The following is a 21,814-nucleotide window of genomic DNA, read 5'->3' as shown; positions in this document are numbered from 1 at the left end:
AAGTTATGTTAAAAGACATCTGTCCAAAGTCCTACACAGTGAGATTGGACCCAGAGCCATGTGATCTTAAGACAAGCTGCTGAAATCTCATGGCTATGCCTGGGCCTCATTGCTACCATTGCCACCACCACCACTGCCACCACCACCACTGCCACCACCACCATCGCTGCTGCCGCCGCCACCACCACCACCACCATGTTTATTTTTTCATCTTGGTAGGATCCAGCTAGATCTGCTAAAGACATAATATTTATGCATTTATTATTCTGATTGCATGATACGTATGACTATGAAGTTATTAATGTGATGTATATATTCTTTTCATAATCTCATTTAGGGTTTCCAACTGATTGTTTTGCCAAAGAACCTATCTGATTCCTTATCCATCACCAGACATCGAGGAGCTGGATTTTATAAATCACTTCATAATAAAAATGAAGATTCTGTAAGTTATTTAAGAATAACTAAAATTATGATCAATTGTTTTTTTTTTTTAACAAAATAACTTAGCTGTATGTAGTAACGACTTTTTTTTGTTTCTTGAACACAATTCTTCTTGTGATTCTTATGTGATAAGATTTGAATTTGATGGTTTTTGGAACTATTGTATGCAAATATCCTTTCAGCAGTACATATGAGGAAGTAAGTGAAATATGTAAGGTGATATCAGTGAATGAAAACAAAGAAGATATTGTATGGTCTTACACAGGTTGTTTAATTATTCTTGTAATAGTTACTGCACAAACTAATTCAGGTAATGCTTTTTGTGACAACACATTAAAATGTCCTGCCAATAACCACACAATTCTCAGAACTCTAATTTTTAAAATTTTTTCTATCTGAAAAGAAGAATCTCCCCATCGCCCTGTGCCCAAATATTATAAAATCATCAAACAACCTATATAAGGTAATACAATATCTTTTCTCACAGTTTTCATTCCTTGGATTCACCTTGCATATTTTGCTTAATTCTTCACCTGCATTGCTCAAAGAACTTTTGCAAATATTTATATCATATATCTATATCTATATCTACATATCTGATGGACTTTCATCACCTCTTGCTCTCCAGAATTCTTCACTGCTAGCATAAATAAGCTACCGATAAAATGTCAAAATTGTGTAGATAATTTAAGTGCATACTTTGATTAACTGCATTGCTTTTTGTTAAGATAAAGTAGAATAAACTTTCAGTTCAAAATGGGTCATTTCATTCTTAATGACCTGATATCTATATGTGTACTCATAATTTCTTTCATAAAACCTGCTATTTGTTAATGACTGAATAAAAAAAAGAAAGAAAAAATCTGAAGTTTGTACTATGGATACTGTGATGTTAATAGCTCAGTGAGTGTTTCATAAATCCTAAAACTGACTTTTCTCAGTGGTTTTGACTTTGATTTTGATTGTTTTAAACCTTTAGTATTTAAACCAGTCATATCAGGCCAAAATATTCTACCTGTTTTATGTTCAAACTGGCCAGATCAAGACTCTCACACCAACCCTAAAATGTCATTCTAAAAATATACAATCACATCATCAAAATCTCAAAGCTATGAGAATAATGCATGATTAATTCAAAACAATTTGAATAAATAAACATTAAATTTGACAGAATAATCTGAATACTAAAGGGTTAAACGTTATCTGTCTTTTGAAATATTCCCATTGCAGACTTTTCACTTTTAACCCTTTAGCATTCACATTATTCTATCAAATGTAATACTTATTTGTACTCATTGTTTTGAATTAATCATGTATTATCTCGTAGCTTTAAGATTTTGATGATATGATCGTATATTTTTTAGAATGCCTTAATAGGGTAGGTGTGAGAGATGGGATCTGGTTGATTTGAGTGTAAAACAGGTAGAATATTAGAGCCAGATATGGCTGGTTTAAATGCTAAAGCTATGAAACCTAGTTGGAAATAGTTGTCTGTTAAACTGATTCTTTAAACTTAAAATTTTTTTTGTTTCTTGCAGGAAATCTGTTATTTAAGTATTGGCCGAGTTTATCATAAGATGACTCGTGTGGATAAAACTGTTATAGTCACTAGATACATGCCACGGTAATTTTATTTTGTTATTTCTATCATACTCTCACATCCCTCAATTCTATGCTCCACTCAGTTGAGACTTGTCCTGTCTTGTGAGTACTTGGTGACCTCACCAGTGCTGGTACCACAAAAAAATGCACCCAGTACACTATAAAGAGTTTGGCATTAGGAAGGGTATTTAACTGTAGAAGCCAAACTAAAACAGATATTAGAACTCAGTGCAGCTTTCTGGCTTGTCAGTTTCTTTCAAACCATCCAATTCATGCCAGCATAGAAAAAGAGATGTTAAATGATGGTGATTTCTATATGGTTAAAATAAACATAGCTAAGGACCTAAGAAGTTTCCTTCGTGACCACATGGTTTCAGTTTAAGTCAGTCCCACTGTGCAGCTCTTTGGGCAAATTTCTATTCTAGCCCCTGGCCAATCACTGCCTTGTGATTAAATTTGGTTGATGGAAATTAAAAGAAGCCTAGCCATATATTTAGCAGCAAGACACCTATTTTTGTCTCTCTATCATATTTAACTTAAAGCACCTGACATGAAATCACCTCCTTCTCCTACTAAACTGACTTTTTTGCTGAAAAAATGACTTTTTTATCTTGCAAGTTACCTGGCGACCTTACAAGCGCTGGTGGCACAAAAAAGCATCCAGTGCAGTCTGTAAAGTGGTTGGCATTAGGAAGGACATAGAAAACATGCCTAACCAAACCCTGGAGTTTGTAAGCGATCCTCTGGCTTGCTGGAGCCTGTCAATCTATCCAACCATGCCAGCATGGAAGACAAGCATTAAATGATAATGATGTGTATGTGTGTGAATATTTTCACGCTTCACTGAACTATGTCTACTGACAATAATTCCACTGTCTGTGATTGGGTTGCAACCAGTGCTGTTTCTTGGCATTTTCTGTTAGCTCTATACTTTTGAATTCCTTTGAAATAAAAATGATCCCTTACATGGAAAACAAATAAGGGTTGGCAGCAGGAGGAACTTACGGCCATAAAAATCCTGTCTAAGCCATGCTAGCATTGTAAAACACAGTAATGATTGAATAAATGATTGTATTTCTGAATATCTATAATAGCCATTGAATTGATAATGGGGAAGCCTCTGTGAGATCACTGGCTCTACTAAAAATAACAACCAAATGTCCATTAAGTATACCCTACCATCTTAAAAAATGGAAGGTGTCATAAGTTACGTGAATAATGTAGGACTTTAACTGAATAAAAGGCTGGATGTTCTTGCCTGGAATACTTTTGGTCATCAATCTGCTTGATCAAAGCTGACCTGAAGCTAAACAGCAATCAAAATAACAACGAACATTATGCCAAATCGATAAGAGAGCACTTACAGTTGCTTGAAGCAAATAAAGAAGTCTCAATGTGGTTACTGAACCTGCTAGAAATAGCAGTTAGATTTTTCTGAAATTACACTATCATTTTGGACAGGTAAGAACACATAGGATAATGTTGTCCAAAATATGCAATGTTCAAGAGGGACTTGGATGGTCATAGTTGGAATGCCTTCAATCATATATCTATTCCATCTGAGTTATTTTGGAACTAGAGAAAAACAACAAACATTATATTGCTATATTCTTACTATAAATGGAGGTGCATGGCTTAGTGGTTAGGGTGTTGGACTCATGGTCGTAAGATTGTAGTTATGATTCCCAGACCTGTTGGTGCGTTGCGTTCTTGAGCAAAATACTTCATTTCACGTTGCTCCAGTCCACTCAGTTTGTAAAAGTGAGTAATCATGTGACAGATTGGAGTCCCATCTAGGTGGGGAATATATTCGCTAGAGAAAGTGGAAAACTGACCCTGTGTGCCCTATGGAGTAAGGTGGACTAACCATATTCTTACTATAATCATTGTGTGAAATAGTTAAACTCTATTGATACATTATTAGAAAATAATGACTGATTAATAAAAAAAAAAAAACATCTATAGTTTGATTTTTCAAATGGTAATTGAATAATTATTTCATTTAAAATTTCTATTTGGCAGGCATCCATATCGTCTGATGCACTACAAATACCGATATAGATTTCAAGCTCCTGATTCCGACCATTACAGTCTGTCTGAGACTGAATTTACCAATGAAAAGCTGGAAAACTATAACTGGAATTATTTAGATCACTTTATTTGTACTCAGGGGGAGGGAGATTACCCACTAACCAAGGTACAGTTTACACAGCCTTTTGTAATTGTATGACATATTTATTTGTACATGCACATGCACACACACAAAAAAACATGCAAACACACACACACACACACGAGTATCAGTATAGTTTCCCCTCTATTAAATTTGATGCAGGTTGTCTTTTTTTTTTAAGTCAGACTGACTTTATCTATTCCTTTATTAACAATGTTGATTATATCATGGGTCAGTGGGTATTTACATATATAATGCATGGAGTGTTAAATATCTAAACTAGAAATACATTTGAGATGACAAAAAAAAAAAAAAAAAGAAAAGCCAGTAAGTATGGGAGGCCAATTGGGACATATTTCTGGCATCCTCAGGGAATTGTAACTCTACTACTACTACTACTACTACTACTGCTACTGCTGCTGCTGCTACCACCACCACCACCACCACTATTATTATTATTATTATTATTATTATTATTATTATTATTATTAAAGGCAGGGAGCTGGCAGTATCATTACCATGTCAGAGAAAAGGCACACTGGTATTTTGTCCGTCTTTACGTTCTGGGTTTAAATTTTGCTGAGGTTGATTTTACCTCTCATCCTTTCAGGGTCGAGAAAATAAGTACCGGCTGAACACTGGGGGTCGATGTAATCGATCCATCCCCTCCCCCCAAAATTGCTGCCGTTGTGGCAAAATTTGAAGCCATTATTATTATCAAAGGTGGCAAGCTGGCAGACTCGTTAGCATACCTGGGAAAATGCTTAGTGGTATTTCATTCTGAGTTCAAATTTCGCCGGGATCGATTTTGCCTTTCATCTTTTCAGGACCAGTAGAATAAATACCAGTTGAGTATTGGGGTCGATTTAATTGACTAATGCCCTCCTCCAAATTTCAGGCCTTGTGCCTTTAATAGAAATGATTATTATTATTATTATTATTATTATTATTATTATTATTTTTTTTTTTTTTTTTTTTTCTTCTTCTGAATTTCACCTAATCATTATCTGTGGAAATCTCAGAGATTTCAGACAAGAAACCAAAAAACATCAGAAAATTTTTAAATCAGTGTGTATGTAGATGTAGGCATGGCTGTGTGATTAAGAAGCTTGCTTTACAGCTTTTGGGGTCAGTCCCACTGTGCAGCACCTTTGGCAAGTGTCTTCTACTATACCCTTGGGCTGACTTATGTCTTGTGAGTCAATATTGTAGATAGAAACTGTGTGGAATCCTGCCGCTTATACATATATGTATATACTCTTTTTTCTTTACTCTTTTTTTCACACATTTCAGTCATTTGACTGCGGCCATGCTGGAGCACTGCCTTTAGTTGAAGAAATCGCTCCCCAGGACTTATTCTTTGTAAGCCTAGTACTTATTCTATCGGCCTCTTTTGCCGAACCGCTAAGTTTCGGGGACATAAACACACCAACATCAGTTGTCAAGCGATGGTGGGGGGGAACAAACAGAAACACCAAAAGACATACACACATAAATATATATGCATACATACATACATACATATATATATATATATATATATATATATATATATATATACACACGAGGAACTTCAGTTTCTGTCTACCAAATCTTCTCACAAGGCTTTGATCAGCCCGAGGCTATAGTAGAAAACACTTGCCCAAGGTACCACGCAGTGGGACTGAACCCGGAACCACGTAGTTGAGAAGCAATCTTGTTACCACACAGCCACACCTGTGTGTCTTTTTGTTGGTGTTTTTACATCTTTGTAACCTAGTGGTTTGATAAAAGAATTCAATAGAATAGGGGTCAGAGTTTAGAAAAAAGATAAAAGTACTGGGATCAATTTATTCAACTAAACTCTTTATGGCCACAATCCAATGACTGAAACAAGTAAAAAAAAAAAGGATAAGCTTGAAAAGAGAAAAGACATGGTATTAGGAAGGGCATCCAGCTGTAGAAACCATGCCAAACCAGACTGGAACTTGGTGCAGTTCTCAGGCTTGCCAGTTCCAGTCAAACCTCTAACCCATGCCAGCATAGAAAGTGGGCATTAAATAATGATGATGATGATGATGATACACATAAATACTTCTTCTTGTGGCAACAAAATAAAATGAATTCATTGCATATCCAATGTTCATCTTGGTTACTTTCAGATTTTAAAATACTGGCGCAGCCGGTTTTTCCTCTTGCCATACAGCAATATCACCAAAAAATTATCTGAAGCTGGGTATGTATTTCTTCAAATCAAAACTACGAATTTGCATGTTAAGTTGCTTTTTCCAAGGTGTAAAATAGTTTTTTTAGTCTAGTTTTTAATTCCTTTTCATAAGCTAGAATTCTGAGTCAAAAGTGCAATAATCTTATCTGTGGAAAATTGTGTATATTTGGAATAGATATTGAATTATTTCTGTAATATAACATATTTTATATCATAAATGTCTCATCCTTTTTTTTATGCCATTTGTAGGCACAGGCATGGCTGTTTGGTTAAGAAACTTGCTTTCCAACTATGTGGTCAGCACCCTGGGCAAATGTCTTCTGCTATAACCATGGGTTGGCCAGTCTTATGAGTGGATTTGGTAGATGGAAACTGAAAGAAGTCCATTGTGTGTGTGTGTGTGTGTGTGTTTCTGTGTTCCCTTGCCTTGACATCATGCGATGATTTTAAACAAGCATCACCATTATACAAGCAATGTTGTTCATTTCCAGTCTTTCATGAAAGACATGTTTGACTATTGGTATTTTACCCTTTAACATGTAAACTAGCCATATCCGGCCAAAATATTTTGCCTGTTTTATCATCTAACTGGCCAGGTCTGACTTCTCACATCTACCCTACAATGTCATTTTAGGAATAAACAATCACATTGAAATCTCAAAGCTGTGAGATAGAGCATGATCAGTTTAGAACAATGCGAATAAATAAGCATTACATTTAACAGAATAATCTGAATGTTAAAAGGTTAAATAGCCATCTATTCATCATACTTAATGTATGCACACCTGATTAAGTTAGTCATTGCTGTATTTGTCCTGAGAGAACATCTCTTATGGACTTGCTGTGTTGTTCAATGGACTGCTTTACCTGTTCATAGGATGAGTATACAAGTGGTTGAGTATTTCACTGACTTGTGTAGCTCTCCCTTTCTATCCTGTGCTTACAGCAGTGCTCTGCAACCTTTTTTTTACTTGTGGTACACTTATATTTTTTTTCAAAATTTGGCAGCACACCTGAACTAAAAATATAGTAAGGAAAAAATTATATTCAGGTTACACTGTTACACACCTAGCATCGTCTCATGGCACACCAGTGTTCCACAACATACTGGTTGCAGAGCACTGGCCTACAGGCATCACTGATCATGGATCTCCTTGCCTTCCTGTCACACTTTGATTTAGCACCATATTAGGCTGATATTTCTGAAATCAGCCGGTAAAGTTATTGAGTATCTTCTCTTTTTGTTTTCCTTGGCTTCTTTCAGTTTCCCAGTTGTCACTCAAGGTTTCTTCTTTGGACACTCCAATGAACCAAACCTGTTGTCTCCTTATATTGTTGAGAATAAGACACATGTATCCTTAATGGTTTATATTTAAATCTAAAATTTAAACTCTACAAAGATTTTTTGATGAGAAATAAATGTCAAAATGATCATATGTATATGGGAGAAAACAAATTGATATCTGAACAGTACTAATCTTGACTTTAACTCTTCTACTATTAAAAATACTTGAGTTGAAGAAGTGAGCAAGGGAACCTCTATGTAGCTACTCTACTAGCTAAAAATAGCAACCAGATCTCCATCAAATCACCTTAAAAAATGAAGACCTATTGGGCAATGTTGTCCTAGAAATACGATGTCTAAACATCTTTGGTCATTTGTAAGTTAATTCAATCATGATTGAAAGCTAAACAACACTGATCCATATAGAGAGGTAGAGAGTAAAGAAAAATGTTAGAGAGGGAGAGAGAGAGGGACAGAAAAAGAGAGCAAGAGAAGGACAGAAAGAAAGAAAGAGAGAGTGTGAGAGAAATATGTTGGTGGTGGTGAAAAGAAACATACTTCAAATTTGTTACTTTTTGTAGAAATTTGAGAAAAATAGCTAAACAATCATTTTATGGTAATTAAAATTTTTTTAATTATATGTGATTTTCATATTCAGTTCAATTTCTAAGCCTTGCCTTCCAATTGCAAAATCTTTTTTCCTTTTTGGTCTGATCAACTCTGTTTCTTGAATTTTTACCTTTTCCTCCATCTTTTTTATTGTAGTTCTGAACCCAAATGTGACATATATGAAGATGTCCCAATTAATTTCCTGATATATATTAACGGATTCATTCGCTTTGCTGAATCACTGAATAAAATCAAACGAACTCAGCATAATCGGAGAAATACTAAGGTTTGTTCCTTATGTCACTTTTTTAACTAATGAAACTTTAAAACTTCAGTGATATGCTGCCTACAAGTAGGAAATAAAATGTATTGTTCTTGTTCCAAATTTACAATTCTCTACTAGACCCCTAGTTAATTGTGGGATCTTTTTACTTAGTTTTGTGAGTTACTTCACAACCTCATTAGTACCAATTCCATGAAAAAAAAAAAGAAGCTCCCAATACACTTTATACAGTGGTTTGCATTAAAAAGGGATCTAGCCTTGGACACCAGCCCAAGAAGACATTGGAGCTTGATAGTCCTCTGGCCAGCAGGTTTATTAAGAAATAATTATTAGTGACAAAATCAGTATTAATGCTAAAAAGTAATCTTAATATCTACATTAAGTTGGATATCAAGGTTGCCTTTTGATATTAATAGTGCTTCTATAATAATCATATTGATATGTGATAATATCACAAGACATTATCGTGGTAGTGTTGACATATAATAATATCACAAGATATTATCATATTGGTATTGATACTAGGGAGATTATCATAGCAGTATTGATGCTAGGGAGATTATCATAGCAGTCTTGACAGTATCATGGGATACTGTTAGTTGTATTGGTACATGGCAATATCACAGGGCATATAAGGTAGTGAGCTGGCAGAGTTGTTAGCATACTAGGCAAAATGGTAATGGCATTTTGTCTGACTTTATATTCTGAGTTCAAATTCCACCTAGGTTGACTTTGCCTTTCTTCCTTTTGCGATTAATAAATTAAGTACCAGTTGAGCACTGGGGTTGATGTAATTGATTATCCCCCTTCCCCAAAATTGCTGGCCTTGTGCCAAAATTTGAAACAGGACATATAGTGTTAATGTGTGACTGTTTAGTATAATTTTATTTAGCATAGTTTTATTACTATCTACATATTTACTGCAGGCATCTAATCCACTTGTGCAAAGTGCATCGATAACAGCAGCAAGCAATGCAGCTGCTCAGAATGCTGCCGCTGCTGCAGCGGCAGCTTCAGCTTCAGGTGCAGGAGGAGCCTCATCATCTGTGATAACGTCAACTTCAACTGGAGAAAGTTCTGCACCAGTTACAGCTGGGTCAAACCCAGCCATTGATAGGTTAGTATTTTTGAAACTGTTCAATTGAGTATATTCATATAAAGATATTTGATATCTTAAGTTGTATGAGGAGGTGCTGAAAGGTTCCTGGCTTTAAGGGTATCACAAAAGGCCTGGCTGGAGGCCCAACCTGCCGAGTTCTTTTACAGGGCTTATAAAAACTGAAGGACCACTGTAAAAAGTGTGTGAATCTGAAAGAGGAATACGTTGAATAAAATCATAATTAACAGATCCTCCTGTATTTTCTTTTACCCAAAGCCAGTAACTTTTCAACACCCCTTTGTACATTGTGTTTTGACATATATGTTTAATTTTGTTTGCAGTAATAGCTCGTGGTCAGTGCTTCCCAAACTTTTGAATTTCTCCAGCCCATTGCAGACTTATAGAGTCTTCATCAACTTACCCACCCATCCAATCATGCTCTTTGTAAAATATGATTGTCAGAAGTTAGTGGAGGAAATTAAAAATATTTTCTCCACAATATTCATATATTCATGACTTGGGAAAGATGCTAAGTTACACCTTTGGGACATGGAAAAACTGCTCTGGCTTCACCAGCTTTCTTGCATCATTAAAACTCAAATTATTAAACATTTAAAACTTAATGTTGTTAAACCCTAAATTCTTTTTGACTTTTCCCCCCTCTCCATCAACTCCTAGTAACTTTCTGTTGCCTCTGTACAGCAGACCTTTCTGTTGATCTCTGGCAAGGTCTGTGCCTTCCACTTTCTAACTTCCTGGTCTAAGCTAAGTTTTTATATTCAACTATGACACACATGCAGATATATATATATATATATAGAAAAAATATATATATATATAACCACAGCCATGTAACCACATGCATGCTTTTCCCAGACTATTCTGTTTTTTCTCTCTGGACCTTTCCTCTTTCTGATGAAAAGTCATGCTCAAAATGTCATACCCTTTCTTTTTTTTCCATCTTAAACTGAGCATCAACCTAAGGAGCTGTAGCTTACTACTAATAGCATTCATATTTTCCTTTCATCACACCCTATTGATTTAAAAACATAAGGGTACATTAGATAATGTACTCCGACATGCACTGCTTTTTGGAGCATTTTTGTTGCTAGGTCTGCTTAATTAGGTCAGATCTGAGGCTAAGTATAACTCTGTGTTCTGTTTACATTTAATGATAACACACTAAGAGAGTTTATATTGTAGAACTAACATTGCAAAACAGTGATATTGAATTTCTAAAAGCTTATAAAAACAAAGTACTTTAAGTACAATTTTTTTTAACCCATTGCCTGTCCAAATTATTTTCATGAATTTGTCTTTGATGTCCATGCTTATTTTCAGACTTTTAAGTTAGCCCTTGTTTCACACGTTCTGAAGAAGATAAAATTTTCCTCTTATAAGTCTCAAGTTACTCTGGTACTTGAAAAAAAAATTGGGAATGTGTATCATATATGATGCATGAATGCTGAGGAAATATGCCTTATATATCTTATTTGGTACACAGGACAGACAAAGGGTTAAATGACTGATCTACTATATTTATCAGTCTAATATTGTCAGGGTTAATTTATGAGATGTTAAGTCTTACTACTCAAAAGATGCATGATGTAGGCATCTACTTAGAGAAAATATTGTGGCTTGTTATTTTTCTCATTGCATATTGTATCAAATATGATATGTAATGAAATATGATATAAATTACATGTTATCTGAGAGACAGACGACTTAGCTAAACACAAATGACTTTTTAATTTAACATTTTAAATGAAAATTTATTGCAGGTTTTATGTGAAAATGCAAGAATTGTTAGAATACATAAGGCACTGATTCAAAAGTGTGTTTTCTGTATGCAACCATTCTATTTTAGGTTTTCTACAAAAATTGTCAAGAACAACCCATAATCAAGGAAAATTATCATGACGGTCATTTGAATAATCATCCTGTCAAAATATAAATTGTTTAAAAGAATATTTAATATGTTGGAGCTGTACAAAGTGATTTAATCTGAGAACACCTTTTAAAACTGGAACACTTGTTTTGTGGAAGTGGCATGTTGCCCATGTAAAAATATAGAAAGCCTGCTGCCTCCAATATTGTTTATTTTTCAATAGTATTGTCTACTATGAAACATCAAAAATTTCGTTGCACTTCTACAACCTGGCTATCGACATAATTTTACTGCATCTCATTATGTTAATGTTTCACTGCATCTTATTATGTTAATGTTTACTATATGTTATATAAAAATGGAGTATTTAATTCTGTATTTTTATGACTACCATTATTATTGTCGTGCAGTTGCCTGACTAACCAAGAGAGAGTTTCTGCAGATTCTAGTCCAACAAAGATCCTCCAAGCCATGTTAGATCCCAAGTAAGATTATGTTTTCATTATAATTTCATTATACAGAAAAGCAGTGGCTATAATCTATGCCTGCCTTCTCAAACTGGTGAGATTGTTGCAATTGATTCTTAACTTGAATTTCTGTAGGTAAAAAGTGGATGGTTCTGGGGAGTGAAGATGGGATGATGTGCCGTGTGTAGGATGTAGTGTGATGTTATACAATAGAGGTGAGGTGAGGGAGTTCTATAATTTTTGGAGAAGGCTACTCACTGCTTGTTAACTCAAAGAAGACCAAGTTGTTATGTTAGCAGTGGAAGACATAAGACACAGCGTGCCTCCTGGTTAGTGGTCATCGTTGTTGTTTTCTAACTCCCACACCGAAGTTAGCCAGTCTTGAGCAGATCTATAAACAAAGGCATTCCAACCATAACAGGCATTGAGCCAGTTTTTGAGATTGTAAAATCAACGGGGTAATGAATTCCAGGTATATAATATCTGGGAAAAAATGTGAAGGCTATGGTTGGAATGAGTTTTTTGGTGGGGATAGTGTTTGCAGTGTGTTGGTGTTAGTTTAGAAGTTGTTGCAGTGTGTTGGTTTAAGTAGAGTAGTGAAGTCCTTGTGGTGTGTTGGTGTCTGCATAGTAGTGGTTGTAGTATGTTTGTGTGTTATGATTTATGGGGTGGAGGCGCAATGGCCCAGTGGTTAGGGCAGCGGACTCGCAGTCATAGGATCGCGGTTTCGATTTCCAGACCGGGCGTTGTGAGTGTTTATTGAGCGAAAACACCTGAAGCTCCACGAGGCTCTGGCAGGGGATGGTGGCGAACCCTGCTGTACTCTTTCACCACAACTTTCTCTCACTCTTACTTCCTGTTTCTGTTGTGCCTATAATTCAAAGGGTCAGCCTTGTCACACTCTGTGTCACGCTGAATATCCCCGAGAACTACGTTAAGGGTACACGTGTCTGTGGAGTGCTCAGCCACTTGCACGTTAATTTCACGAGCAGGCTGTTCTGTTGATCGGATCAACTGGAACCCTCAACGTCGTAACCGACGGAGTGCCAAAAACAACAATGATTTATGGAATGAGAAATAGGTAATGAACATGGAGCAGAAGAGAAAGTTGGAAAGAATGAAACCAAAAATGGTTGATGGATAAGTAGAGCATCATGAAAGAGAGAAAGACAAAGAAGTGTAAAGAATGATGAGAATAAAACCATTGATTGATGTCCTCACACAGTCACAATTTTTTCTTCAGAAAGATGAAAGTGACTGAGTGAGAGGAGTGATGAAAATGAATGTGGAATGAAGTAGAGAAAGAGGAAGTCTGAGGAAAATATGGTTAAAGATGATGGCTAAGGGAATATAACCAAGAAGGAGGCTGTTTAAGATAGGGTAAAATAAAGAGGACTATAATATGAATTGTGGAGGTGCAATGGGCCAGTGGTTAGGGCAGCGGACTCACAGTCGGAGGATTCCCAGACCGGGCGTTGTGTGTGTTTATTGAGCGAAAACACCTAAAAGCTCCACAAGGCTGAGATAGTAAACTATATGAGGAAGTTTGAACATGAGTATGAAATAATGAGAGATCGATAGATAGGTAGATTGATGGAGAGAGAGAGAGAGAGAGAGAGAGCAAGCAAGCAGATGAACATTGGTTATTATACAAGCCCTTCCTACCAGCACTAGTTTGCTAATACATTTTAAATGCATGATGTGGCATTTTAAATGCAATAGTTGCATTATGATGCAATAAATGAATTATAATGTAATACCACTTCAGTAAATGCGTTACAAAGTATACATCATGATAGATAGAAATTCAGTTTTAGATTTAAACATAGAGTTTAAACATTGATCTGAGAAAAGTTTCCAGCCAAAACCAGTCCAGTGATGCTTGCATTGAGTGTGGTTGGTGGCATCAGTATTGAACAGGAAACACAAACAATATGGGCAAGATGGTATTAAAACAATTATCCTTATTAATTTGTTTGTTTCAGTCATTAGATTGTAGTCATGCTGGGACACCCCTTTCAGGAATTCTAGACAAATGAATCAACCCCAGTACTTATTTTTTATTCTCTTTTAAGCCTGGTTCTTATTTTATCAGTCCCTTTTGCTGAACTGCTAAGTTACATGGATGTAAATACTCCAATAATGGTCGAAAAGCAATGGTGGCATACAAACACACGCACCTATATATATATATATATATATATATATATATATATATATATATATATATATATATATATATATATATATATATATACATATATATATATATATATATATATATATATATATATATATATATATATATATATATATATATATATATATATATATATATATATATATACATATATATATATATACATATATATATATATATATATATATATATATATATATATATATATATATACATATATATATATATATATATATATATATATATATATATATATACATATATATATATATATATATATATATATATATATATATATATATATATATATATATACATATATATATATATATATATATATATATATATATATATATATATATATATATATATATATACATATATATATATATATATATATATATATATATATATATATATATATATGTATATAAATATATACAGGGTGTCCACAAAGTCTAGGTACACAGGGATTAACACATACCTTAAGAAATTATTATTTCTTATATTTAATTGTTTATGTTATGATTTTATTTACTCCATGTACCCAGACCTTGTGGACACCCTGTATATATGATGGGCTTCTTTAAGTTTCCATGTATCAAATCCACTTTCATGGCTTTGGTCAGCCTGAGGCTAAAGTAGAAGACACTTATCCATGGTGCCACTCAGTGGGACTGAACCCAGAACCATGTGGTTGGGAAGCAAACTTCTTACCATACAGCCACACTTGTGCCTATCTTTTTTAAAGCTCCACTGTTTGTTTCTCTTGATAATATTTTATGTCTTCATTTGTTTCAGAACTGGGATTCCTTTCTTAACGAAACACGAGGGTTTACAAATGAACTGCTTTATATCAGCAGAAGCTGTCACTTGGTGCTTACATTGGTTGCCTAATATAGAAACTTTAGAACAGGCTATTGCCCTACTTCAGGTATTGTCTTGTTTTTCTTTATATTCTTTTTATTTCATTCTCATTGAGCTCTTCCCTTCACATTCTTTTACTTTTGTTATCCAGCTTTTGTACCATTCTGTTAGTGTGTTCATACTATTTGCAACTGGTGTAACAGAAGGAGGTGGAGGCGCAATGGCCCAGTGGTTAGGGCAGTGGACTCGCGGTCATAGGATCATGGTCATAGAATCGCGGTCATAGGATTGCGGTTTCGATTCCTAGACTGGGCATTGTGAGTGTTTATTGAGCAAAAACACCTAAAGCTCCATGAGACCAAATCAGATTGGAGCCTGGTGTAGCCATCTGGTTCACCAGTCCTCAGTCAAATCGTCCAACCCATGCTAGCTTGGAAAGCGGACGTTAAACAAGGATGATGATGATTTTTAATATGCTAATAGTGTGCCGCAACATCTTTATTGCCTTGTTCAAAGTACCATGGATCAATCATAAAATGTTGAAACTGCTGTACTAAACAATGATTCTCTTGCTTTACTTTTTTCATTTATTAGACAGTAACATGCTCTACCAGCTCTATCGCAACTTCATCCCTCTTACCATAACCCTTTCATCTAACATACACAGATGTTGTCATCCTCCCTCCCTGGGTTTGTTGACTTGGAGTTACATGGTAACCTCTATTAGTGCTGGTGGCATGAAAAAACCACCCAGTACACACTATAAAATGATTGGCATTAGGAAAGGTAGCCAGCTGTAGAAATAATGAGACTGATAGAATAAGAACCAGGCTTAAAAATGATTAAGTACTGGAGCTGATTGGTTTGACGAAAATTCTTCAAGGCAGTGCTCCAGTATGGTTGCAGTCTAATGACTGAAACATGTAAAAGGAAAGATAAGATATATATATATATATACATATATATATATATATATATATATATATATATATATATATATATATATATATATATATTTATACAGAGTGCGTCCAAAAGTAGGTTTACAGTTATTCAACTATCTCTTTCACAGTCATATATTAACAATTTAGATCTTAATTATAAAAAAATATGAAACCATTATTTTATGCTAATTTAGTTAATTTTGTCAAGCTCTTATGTGTTGACAATAAGAGACCACATTAACCAAGCCTTTCCACAATTTTGGTTTGGAAGACAGGGCAGCATCAAATGGCCACCACATTCACCTTACCTGACACCAATGGAATTCTTTTTTGGGGGGTTTTCTAAAGAACAAGGTTTATGAGTAGAATCCCAAAACATTAAATGAATTACAAGATTAGATTTCTGATGCATTCACTGAAATTGATGGAAATTGGAATTTGTACTGCACTGCGTGTCAGAGGATTGAAGAATGTTGCAATGTTAGAGGAGGACATTTTGAGCATCTGAGAGATTAAACATTGTCTGCTTAAGATGTGCATAAACAATATGATTGTAAGATAGAAATTTAAATGTAATAAAATGTTTTTAAAAAAATTTAAAGTGCCTACGTGATAATTGTAAACCTATGTACACACACACATACACACACATACATACACACATTCATATATGCATTTGTGTCTCTTGAGATAAGCTGAAGATTGTTTGATTGTTAAATATGAGTATTGTAAAGAATATCTGGTTGTGGAATTGTTCAGTACACTATATTTGGTTACCTAACATGATCTCTTTGTCTCATATTTGCTTGTTTCATTATATATATATATATATATATATATATATATATATATATATCACTTAAGTTAGTTTGGAATACCATGGGATTTACTATGTACTCAAAGATGCTATATTTAAGAATCATATAAATTCTTGTATGTATGTGTGGGGGGGGGGGTGACTGGGAAAAAGCAGAACAGCGAGAGTAAAGAGAAAGAAGAAAGTGCAGGGTGGTTGAAAGAGTGGCAATGAAAAATGTAGCTAAAGAGAGAAATGCCACAACCAACAGAGAGAGAAATGCCACAACCAACAGAGAGAGAAAAAGAGGGAGAAAGAAAGAGAGGGATGCTGTTACTGACAGAGAGAAGGAGGTAGAAGAATATACTATGTAGATACACTGAGCAAACTACAGACTGTATGATTGTATATATATGACTTATCATAAAGTATAAAGTATATATGACGTCTTACAGAAGAACAATGTTATATGCTTGTTTATTATTAGTGTTTTTTGTTATGTTATTGAAATTTATTTTGATGTTAATTATATATTTAATATATTAGAGGTTTATACAGGATAAAATAATGTTGGTCTATTGTTGATAGAGACATGTAATAATCGCATTTGTGTGTGTGTGTGTCTGTGTATGTTATCTGAAAAAATTTGATTTACTATTATGTTCTTGGACATATGTGAAATATTAACCAATTTGTTTTTTTGTTTATTTTCAGTCTTTTGTTGAGAAACAACTCATATGTCATTCATCTGGAAATATTCATCACAATTTTGTCTTTGGATTCCTTTTCTACTTTATAGTCAACAAAGAAGGTACTTAAGTTACAGAAGTTTTACTTTTATTTATCATATTTATTTTATTGTAATACACAATTTTCTTTCTAGGTTTTAGCCCTTTACTTGTCCAAAGAATTTTCATAAGTTTGTCCTAAATGTCCATGCTTGTTTTTAGGCTTTTAATCAGCCTTTGTTTCATACATTCTGAGTAATTTAGTTTTTTTTCTTTTTTAAGTCCCAAGTTACTCAGTGGTTCAGAAAATTGGAAATGTGCATCATATATGATGCATGGACACCAGGGAAATATGTCCTATGTAATACATCTGATGCCTAAGACAGGCAAAGGGTTAAGTCTAATAATGTAGGGATTTGCATTGTAAATGAGAACCTAATGTTACCCTTTCTCCACCCGATCAATCAAGTGCATGGCCATTTTCAGGATGATGCGACTGGAAGTAAGTTATATCTGTTGTCCAGTCCAGACTAATGTATGTGAAGAATTTAAATCACTTGGATACATTTTTATATGGTAGTATTAATATATTGATTTCAAATTTTGGCACAAGGCCAGCAATTTCGAGGAGGGGCTAAGTCTATTACATTGACCCCAGTGTTCAACTGGTACTTATTTTATTGACCCTAAAAGGATGATGGCAAAGTCAACCTTGGCGGAATTTGAACTCAGAACTTAAAGACAAATGAAATGCTGCTAAACATTTTGTCCAATGTGCTAACAGTTCTGTCACCTTGGAAATAGTGTTAATACACTGGTTTTAAATTTTGGCACAAGGTGAGCACGTTTGGAGAAGGAGATAATTTGATTATATCGACTCAAGTGTTCAAAAAGATGAACTGCAAAGTCGACTTCAGTGGAAGTTGAACCCAGAACATGAAGACAAATGAAAGACTGCTAAGCATTTTGTCCAGCATAGTAACTATTTTGCCAGTTTGCCATCGTATATAGTGTTAATGTATTACATATTCATTATATTTTACAAGTGTATATTAGAGATGTAAATCTTGTGTTACTGCTGCAAATATTGATGTCTGTTGCATAATTTTTACAAACAGTGGTTACCACACTTGGGCTGCCTCCATCAGAGACCATTTCAATGAAGGTCCAACCAAACACAACAAAATATTGATCATGAAGTCATCAGAAAATAAGATTGACATTGGCAGCAATAGAACAGTTTTCTTTTGTTTTCTTATAGACAAAATTCTCACAAATGTGTATATGCATACTATAAATATATACTGTCTACACAAGGGTAATGGCTAAGTTATGGTTAGACATACAAAATGCATTGTGGGATTTGTTTTAGTTCTTTCTGTTCTGAGTTCAAATCCTGCCATGGTCAACTTTGCCTTTCATCCCTCTGGGGTTAATAAAATAGGGTACCAGTTAAGCACTGGGGTTGGCTTGATTACCTAACATTCTCTTCCAAATTATCTTGTCCAAATAACAGTATTTATCACATTAAATGAGATGATAATAATGTGTATCTCTATGTATACGTATATATATATATATATTATATATATATATATATATATATATATATATATATATATATATATATATATATATATATATATATATATATATAGCAATAAGAAAATGGAGGGGAATATGTGGTACTCATCAACTTGCAGACATTGTATTATGTCAATTTACCTGTTTATTTTTCAACTAAGAGGACAGGACAATAAAACCAATATACAAACACATATGACATATTATGTCATATCAGTAATAAAAAATTAAAAAGGGCATCTAGTGACTGAAGAAGGGACAATGTCTTACAGCTGTTTCAGCCTAGGGGTGACATGCCTCATTCTATCTATATAACTCCATATATAAAGTCTGTCATACCGGTCATGATGAAATACCATAAGGTATAGAAAATACGTATTCGCCTTTATATATTTAATCCTTTATATTGAACACTCAATATTTCATCTATTCAATAAGACATATTCCATATATTCAATAAGACATTCAATACTTTATTTCATTGTACCATATTATATATTGTATATTCCATATCCCACGTGAATTTTACAAGAATATAAATAAAACATAAAAAACAGAGAGTTGGAACTCTTTTAAACAAAATAATATATTCCTCTATACACAATCATACAAAACCCCGTTTTTGTATTTATTTTTACTCACATATATATATATATATATATATATATATATATATATATATATATATATATATATATATATATATATATATATACATACATACATACATACATACATACACATACATACATATATATGTGTGTGTATATATATTTATATTATATAGATAGGCAAATTGAAAATTAAAAATAACAAAATAACGAAAGTCAAAATGATGTACACATTGTAGTTTATTAGGTTCATACTTGGATTGCCTGCATTCAGTCCACTGTAGGACGAGAGCCTCAGCATGTTCTCTCCACCAATTAAAAAATATGATGTGGAAGCTGCGAATTTGAGCTTGAGATCATACTGGTCTACTCTTCCACACTGGCTTACCCCCTCCCCCACTAATTATGATATTGTATGGCAATGAAGAATGATTTGTATTCTGTAGCTTATGTTCTCCTCCCCCACCACTGTTCTATATCCCCTTACCATGCTGGTTCAACAAGTTCTGACATATCAGAAGGCTACATCTTTCTCCATTGCCTCAGTTTTTGACATGGCTCCAAGTGAAATTGAAGGGCTGGATGCCCTTCCTGATGCCAACTACTTTACAGTGGGTGCTTTTTTTTGTGACACTAAGCTAGTGAGGTGACTTTGTAACTTGCAAACCTGAAGAGCTTCTTTGACTGCAAGAGAGAGAGAGAAGAGAGAGAAAGAAAGTGAGAAGAGAGAGAGAGACAAGAGAGAGAGAGAGAGAGAGAGAGAGCAGAAGGTGGCTTTATGGTAGTTGGAAGGGGAACAAGTTTATTATTGAAGAAAATGACAAGTCTGTATTGCATCTATAGTTTGTTGATATTTATAGTTTATAATTTATCACCCTCTTCTTTTTATTCTTTTTCTTACAGGTGGTGAGGGTGGTACATCAGGTAACAACATTTCTTATAACCCTTTGTTTCAAAACGAATGGCTTGAAGTGTCCATTGCTAACGACCAGTTAGAAGCCCCTAGTTACCCAGCTTATACGATGGCTGCCAGAAATACGGATTCAAAGGAGGAAGGGAGCAATAACAAAGCACCTAATAAGAAAAGTAAATATGATTTGTTTTTATTTGTAATATTTAAAAAAAAAGAAGAACCAAATTTTATGAGTTAGTCATTAGACAAGTGTCCAATGTAAGCCTTGTAAGTGGATTTGGTAGATGGAAACTGAAAGAAGCCCATCATATATATATATATATATATATATATATATATATATATATATATATATATATATATATATATATATATATATATATATATATGTATTTCTGTATATATCTATGTGTGTGTGCCTGTGTTTGTCCCCCATACCATTGCTTGGTGAGACCAACAGAATAAGTACTCATCTTACAAAGAATACATCCTTGGGTCAGTTTGTTTGACTAAAATCCCCTTATGGTGGTGCTCCAGCATGGCTGCAGTCAAATGTCTGAAACAAGTAAAAGAATAGAAGAATATGTATATATATGTATTTATAAGCAATCCAAAGAAAAAGCAATTTCCTTCAAAGGGATGGAAAACATCCAGTTTTCACTGGTTCTTCAGTTAAATGCCACAATATAGTAGAGAAAAATTCAGAACTTAAAATGGTATAATTTCGATATCTAAATATTAAAGGAAATGGAGAAATACAATTGACATATTAAAAATTTATTAACCCATGCCAGCATGGAAAGCGGACATTAAACGACAATGATGACAATGATGATAATAATATAATATAATTATACTATAAAAAGATGTAATATAACAGTTAATCAAAATAAATATATATCCTACAATTTGCTTCAATTCAAATCCACTAGTGAATTTATAAAAATTCACATTTATGCATGTGAGTCTTGTCAGGGTAATATTTATCTTAAAAATAGAAAAAAATTTCATGGAAGGACTGCTAAATCATAAAATAGACTGATTTAAAATATACCTGCTTACAAGTGTGAGCGTTAATAATTTATATTATGATAAATATACAAAAAATAAAACCA

General features: G+C 33.9%; 1 protein-coding gene across 4 annotated transcripts in view; it reads left to right on the top strand.

The window, feature by feature from the left end:
* The window catches only part of LOC106883578 (GATOR complex protein Iml1), a 137,056-nt gene that overhangs the window by 99,910 nt on the left and 15,332 nt on the right, over positions 1-21,814 (top strand). For all 4 annotated transcript variants that reach the window (XM_089359606.1, XM_052971322.2, XM_052971325.2 and 1 more), the window contains 10 exons: positions 338-445; positions 1,983-2,068; positions 4,069-4,243; positions 6,361-6,434; positions 8,476-8,605; positions 9,529-9,719; positions 12,000-12,074; positions 15,058-15,190; positions 17,578-17,674; positions 20,690-20,872. In XM_089359606.1, coding sequence (XP_089215732.1) covers positions 338-445; positions 1,983-2,068; positions 4,069-4,243; positions 6,361-6,434; positions 8,476-8,605; positions 9,529-9,719; positions 12,000-12,074; positions 15,058-15,190; positions 17,578-17,674; positions 20,690-20,872 — 1,252 coding nt within the window. The remainder of the gene's footprint in view (positions 1-337; positions 446-1,982; positions 2,069-4,068; positions 4,244-6,360; positions 6,435-8,475; positions 8,606-9,528; positions 9,720-11,999; positions 12,075-15,057; positions 15,191-17,577; positions 17,675-20,689; positions 20,873-21,814) is intronic.

The sequence above is a fragment of the Octopus bimaculoides genome, chromosome 1 (genome assembly GCF_046866305.1).
Source record: "Octopus bimaculoides isolate indiv1 chromosome 1, ASM4686630v1, whole genome shotgun sequence".
Classification (NCBI taxonomy): domain Eukaryota; kingdom Metazoa; phylum Mollusca; class Cephalopoda; order Octopoda; family Octopodidae; genus Octopus; species Octopus bimaculoides.
This window is presented reverse-complemented; position numbering and strand designations above follow the sequence as displayed.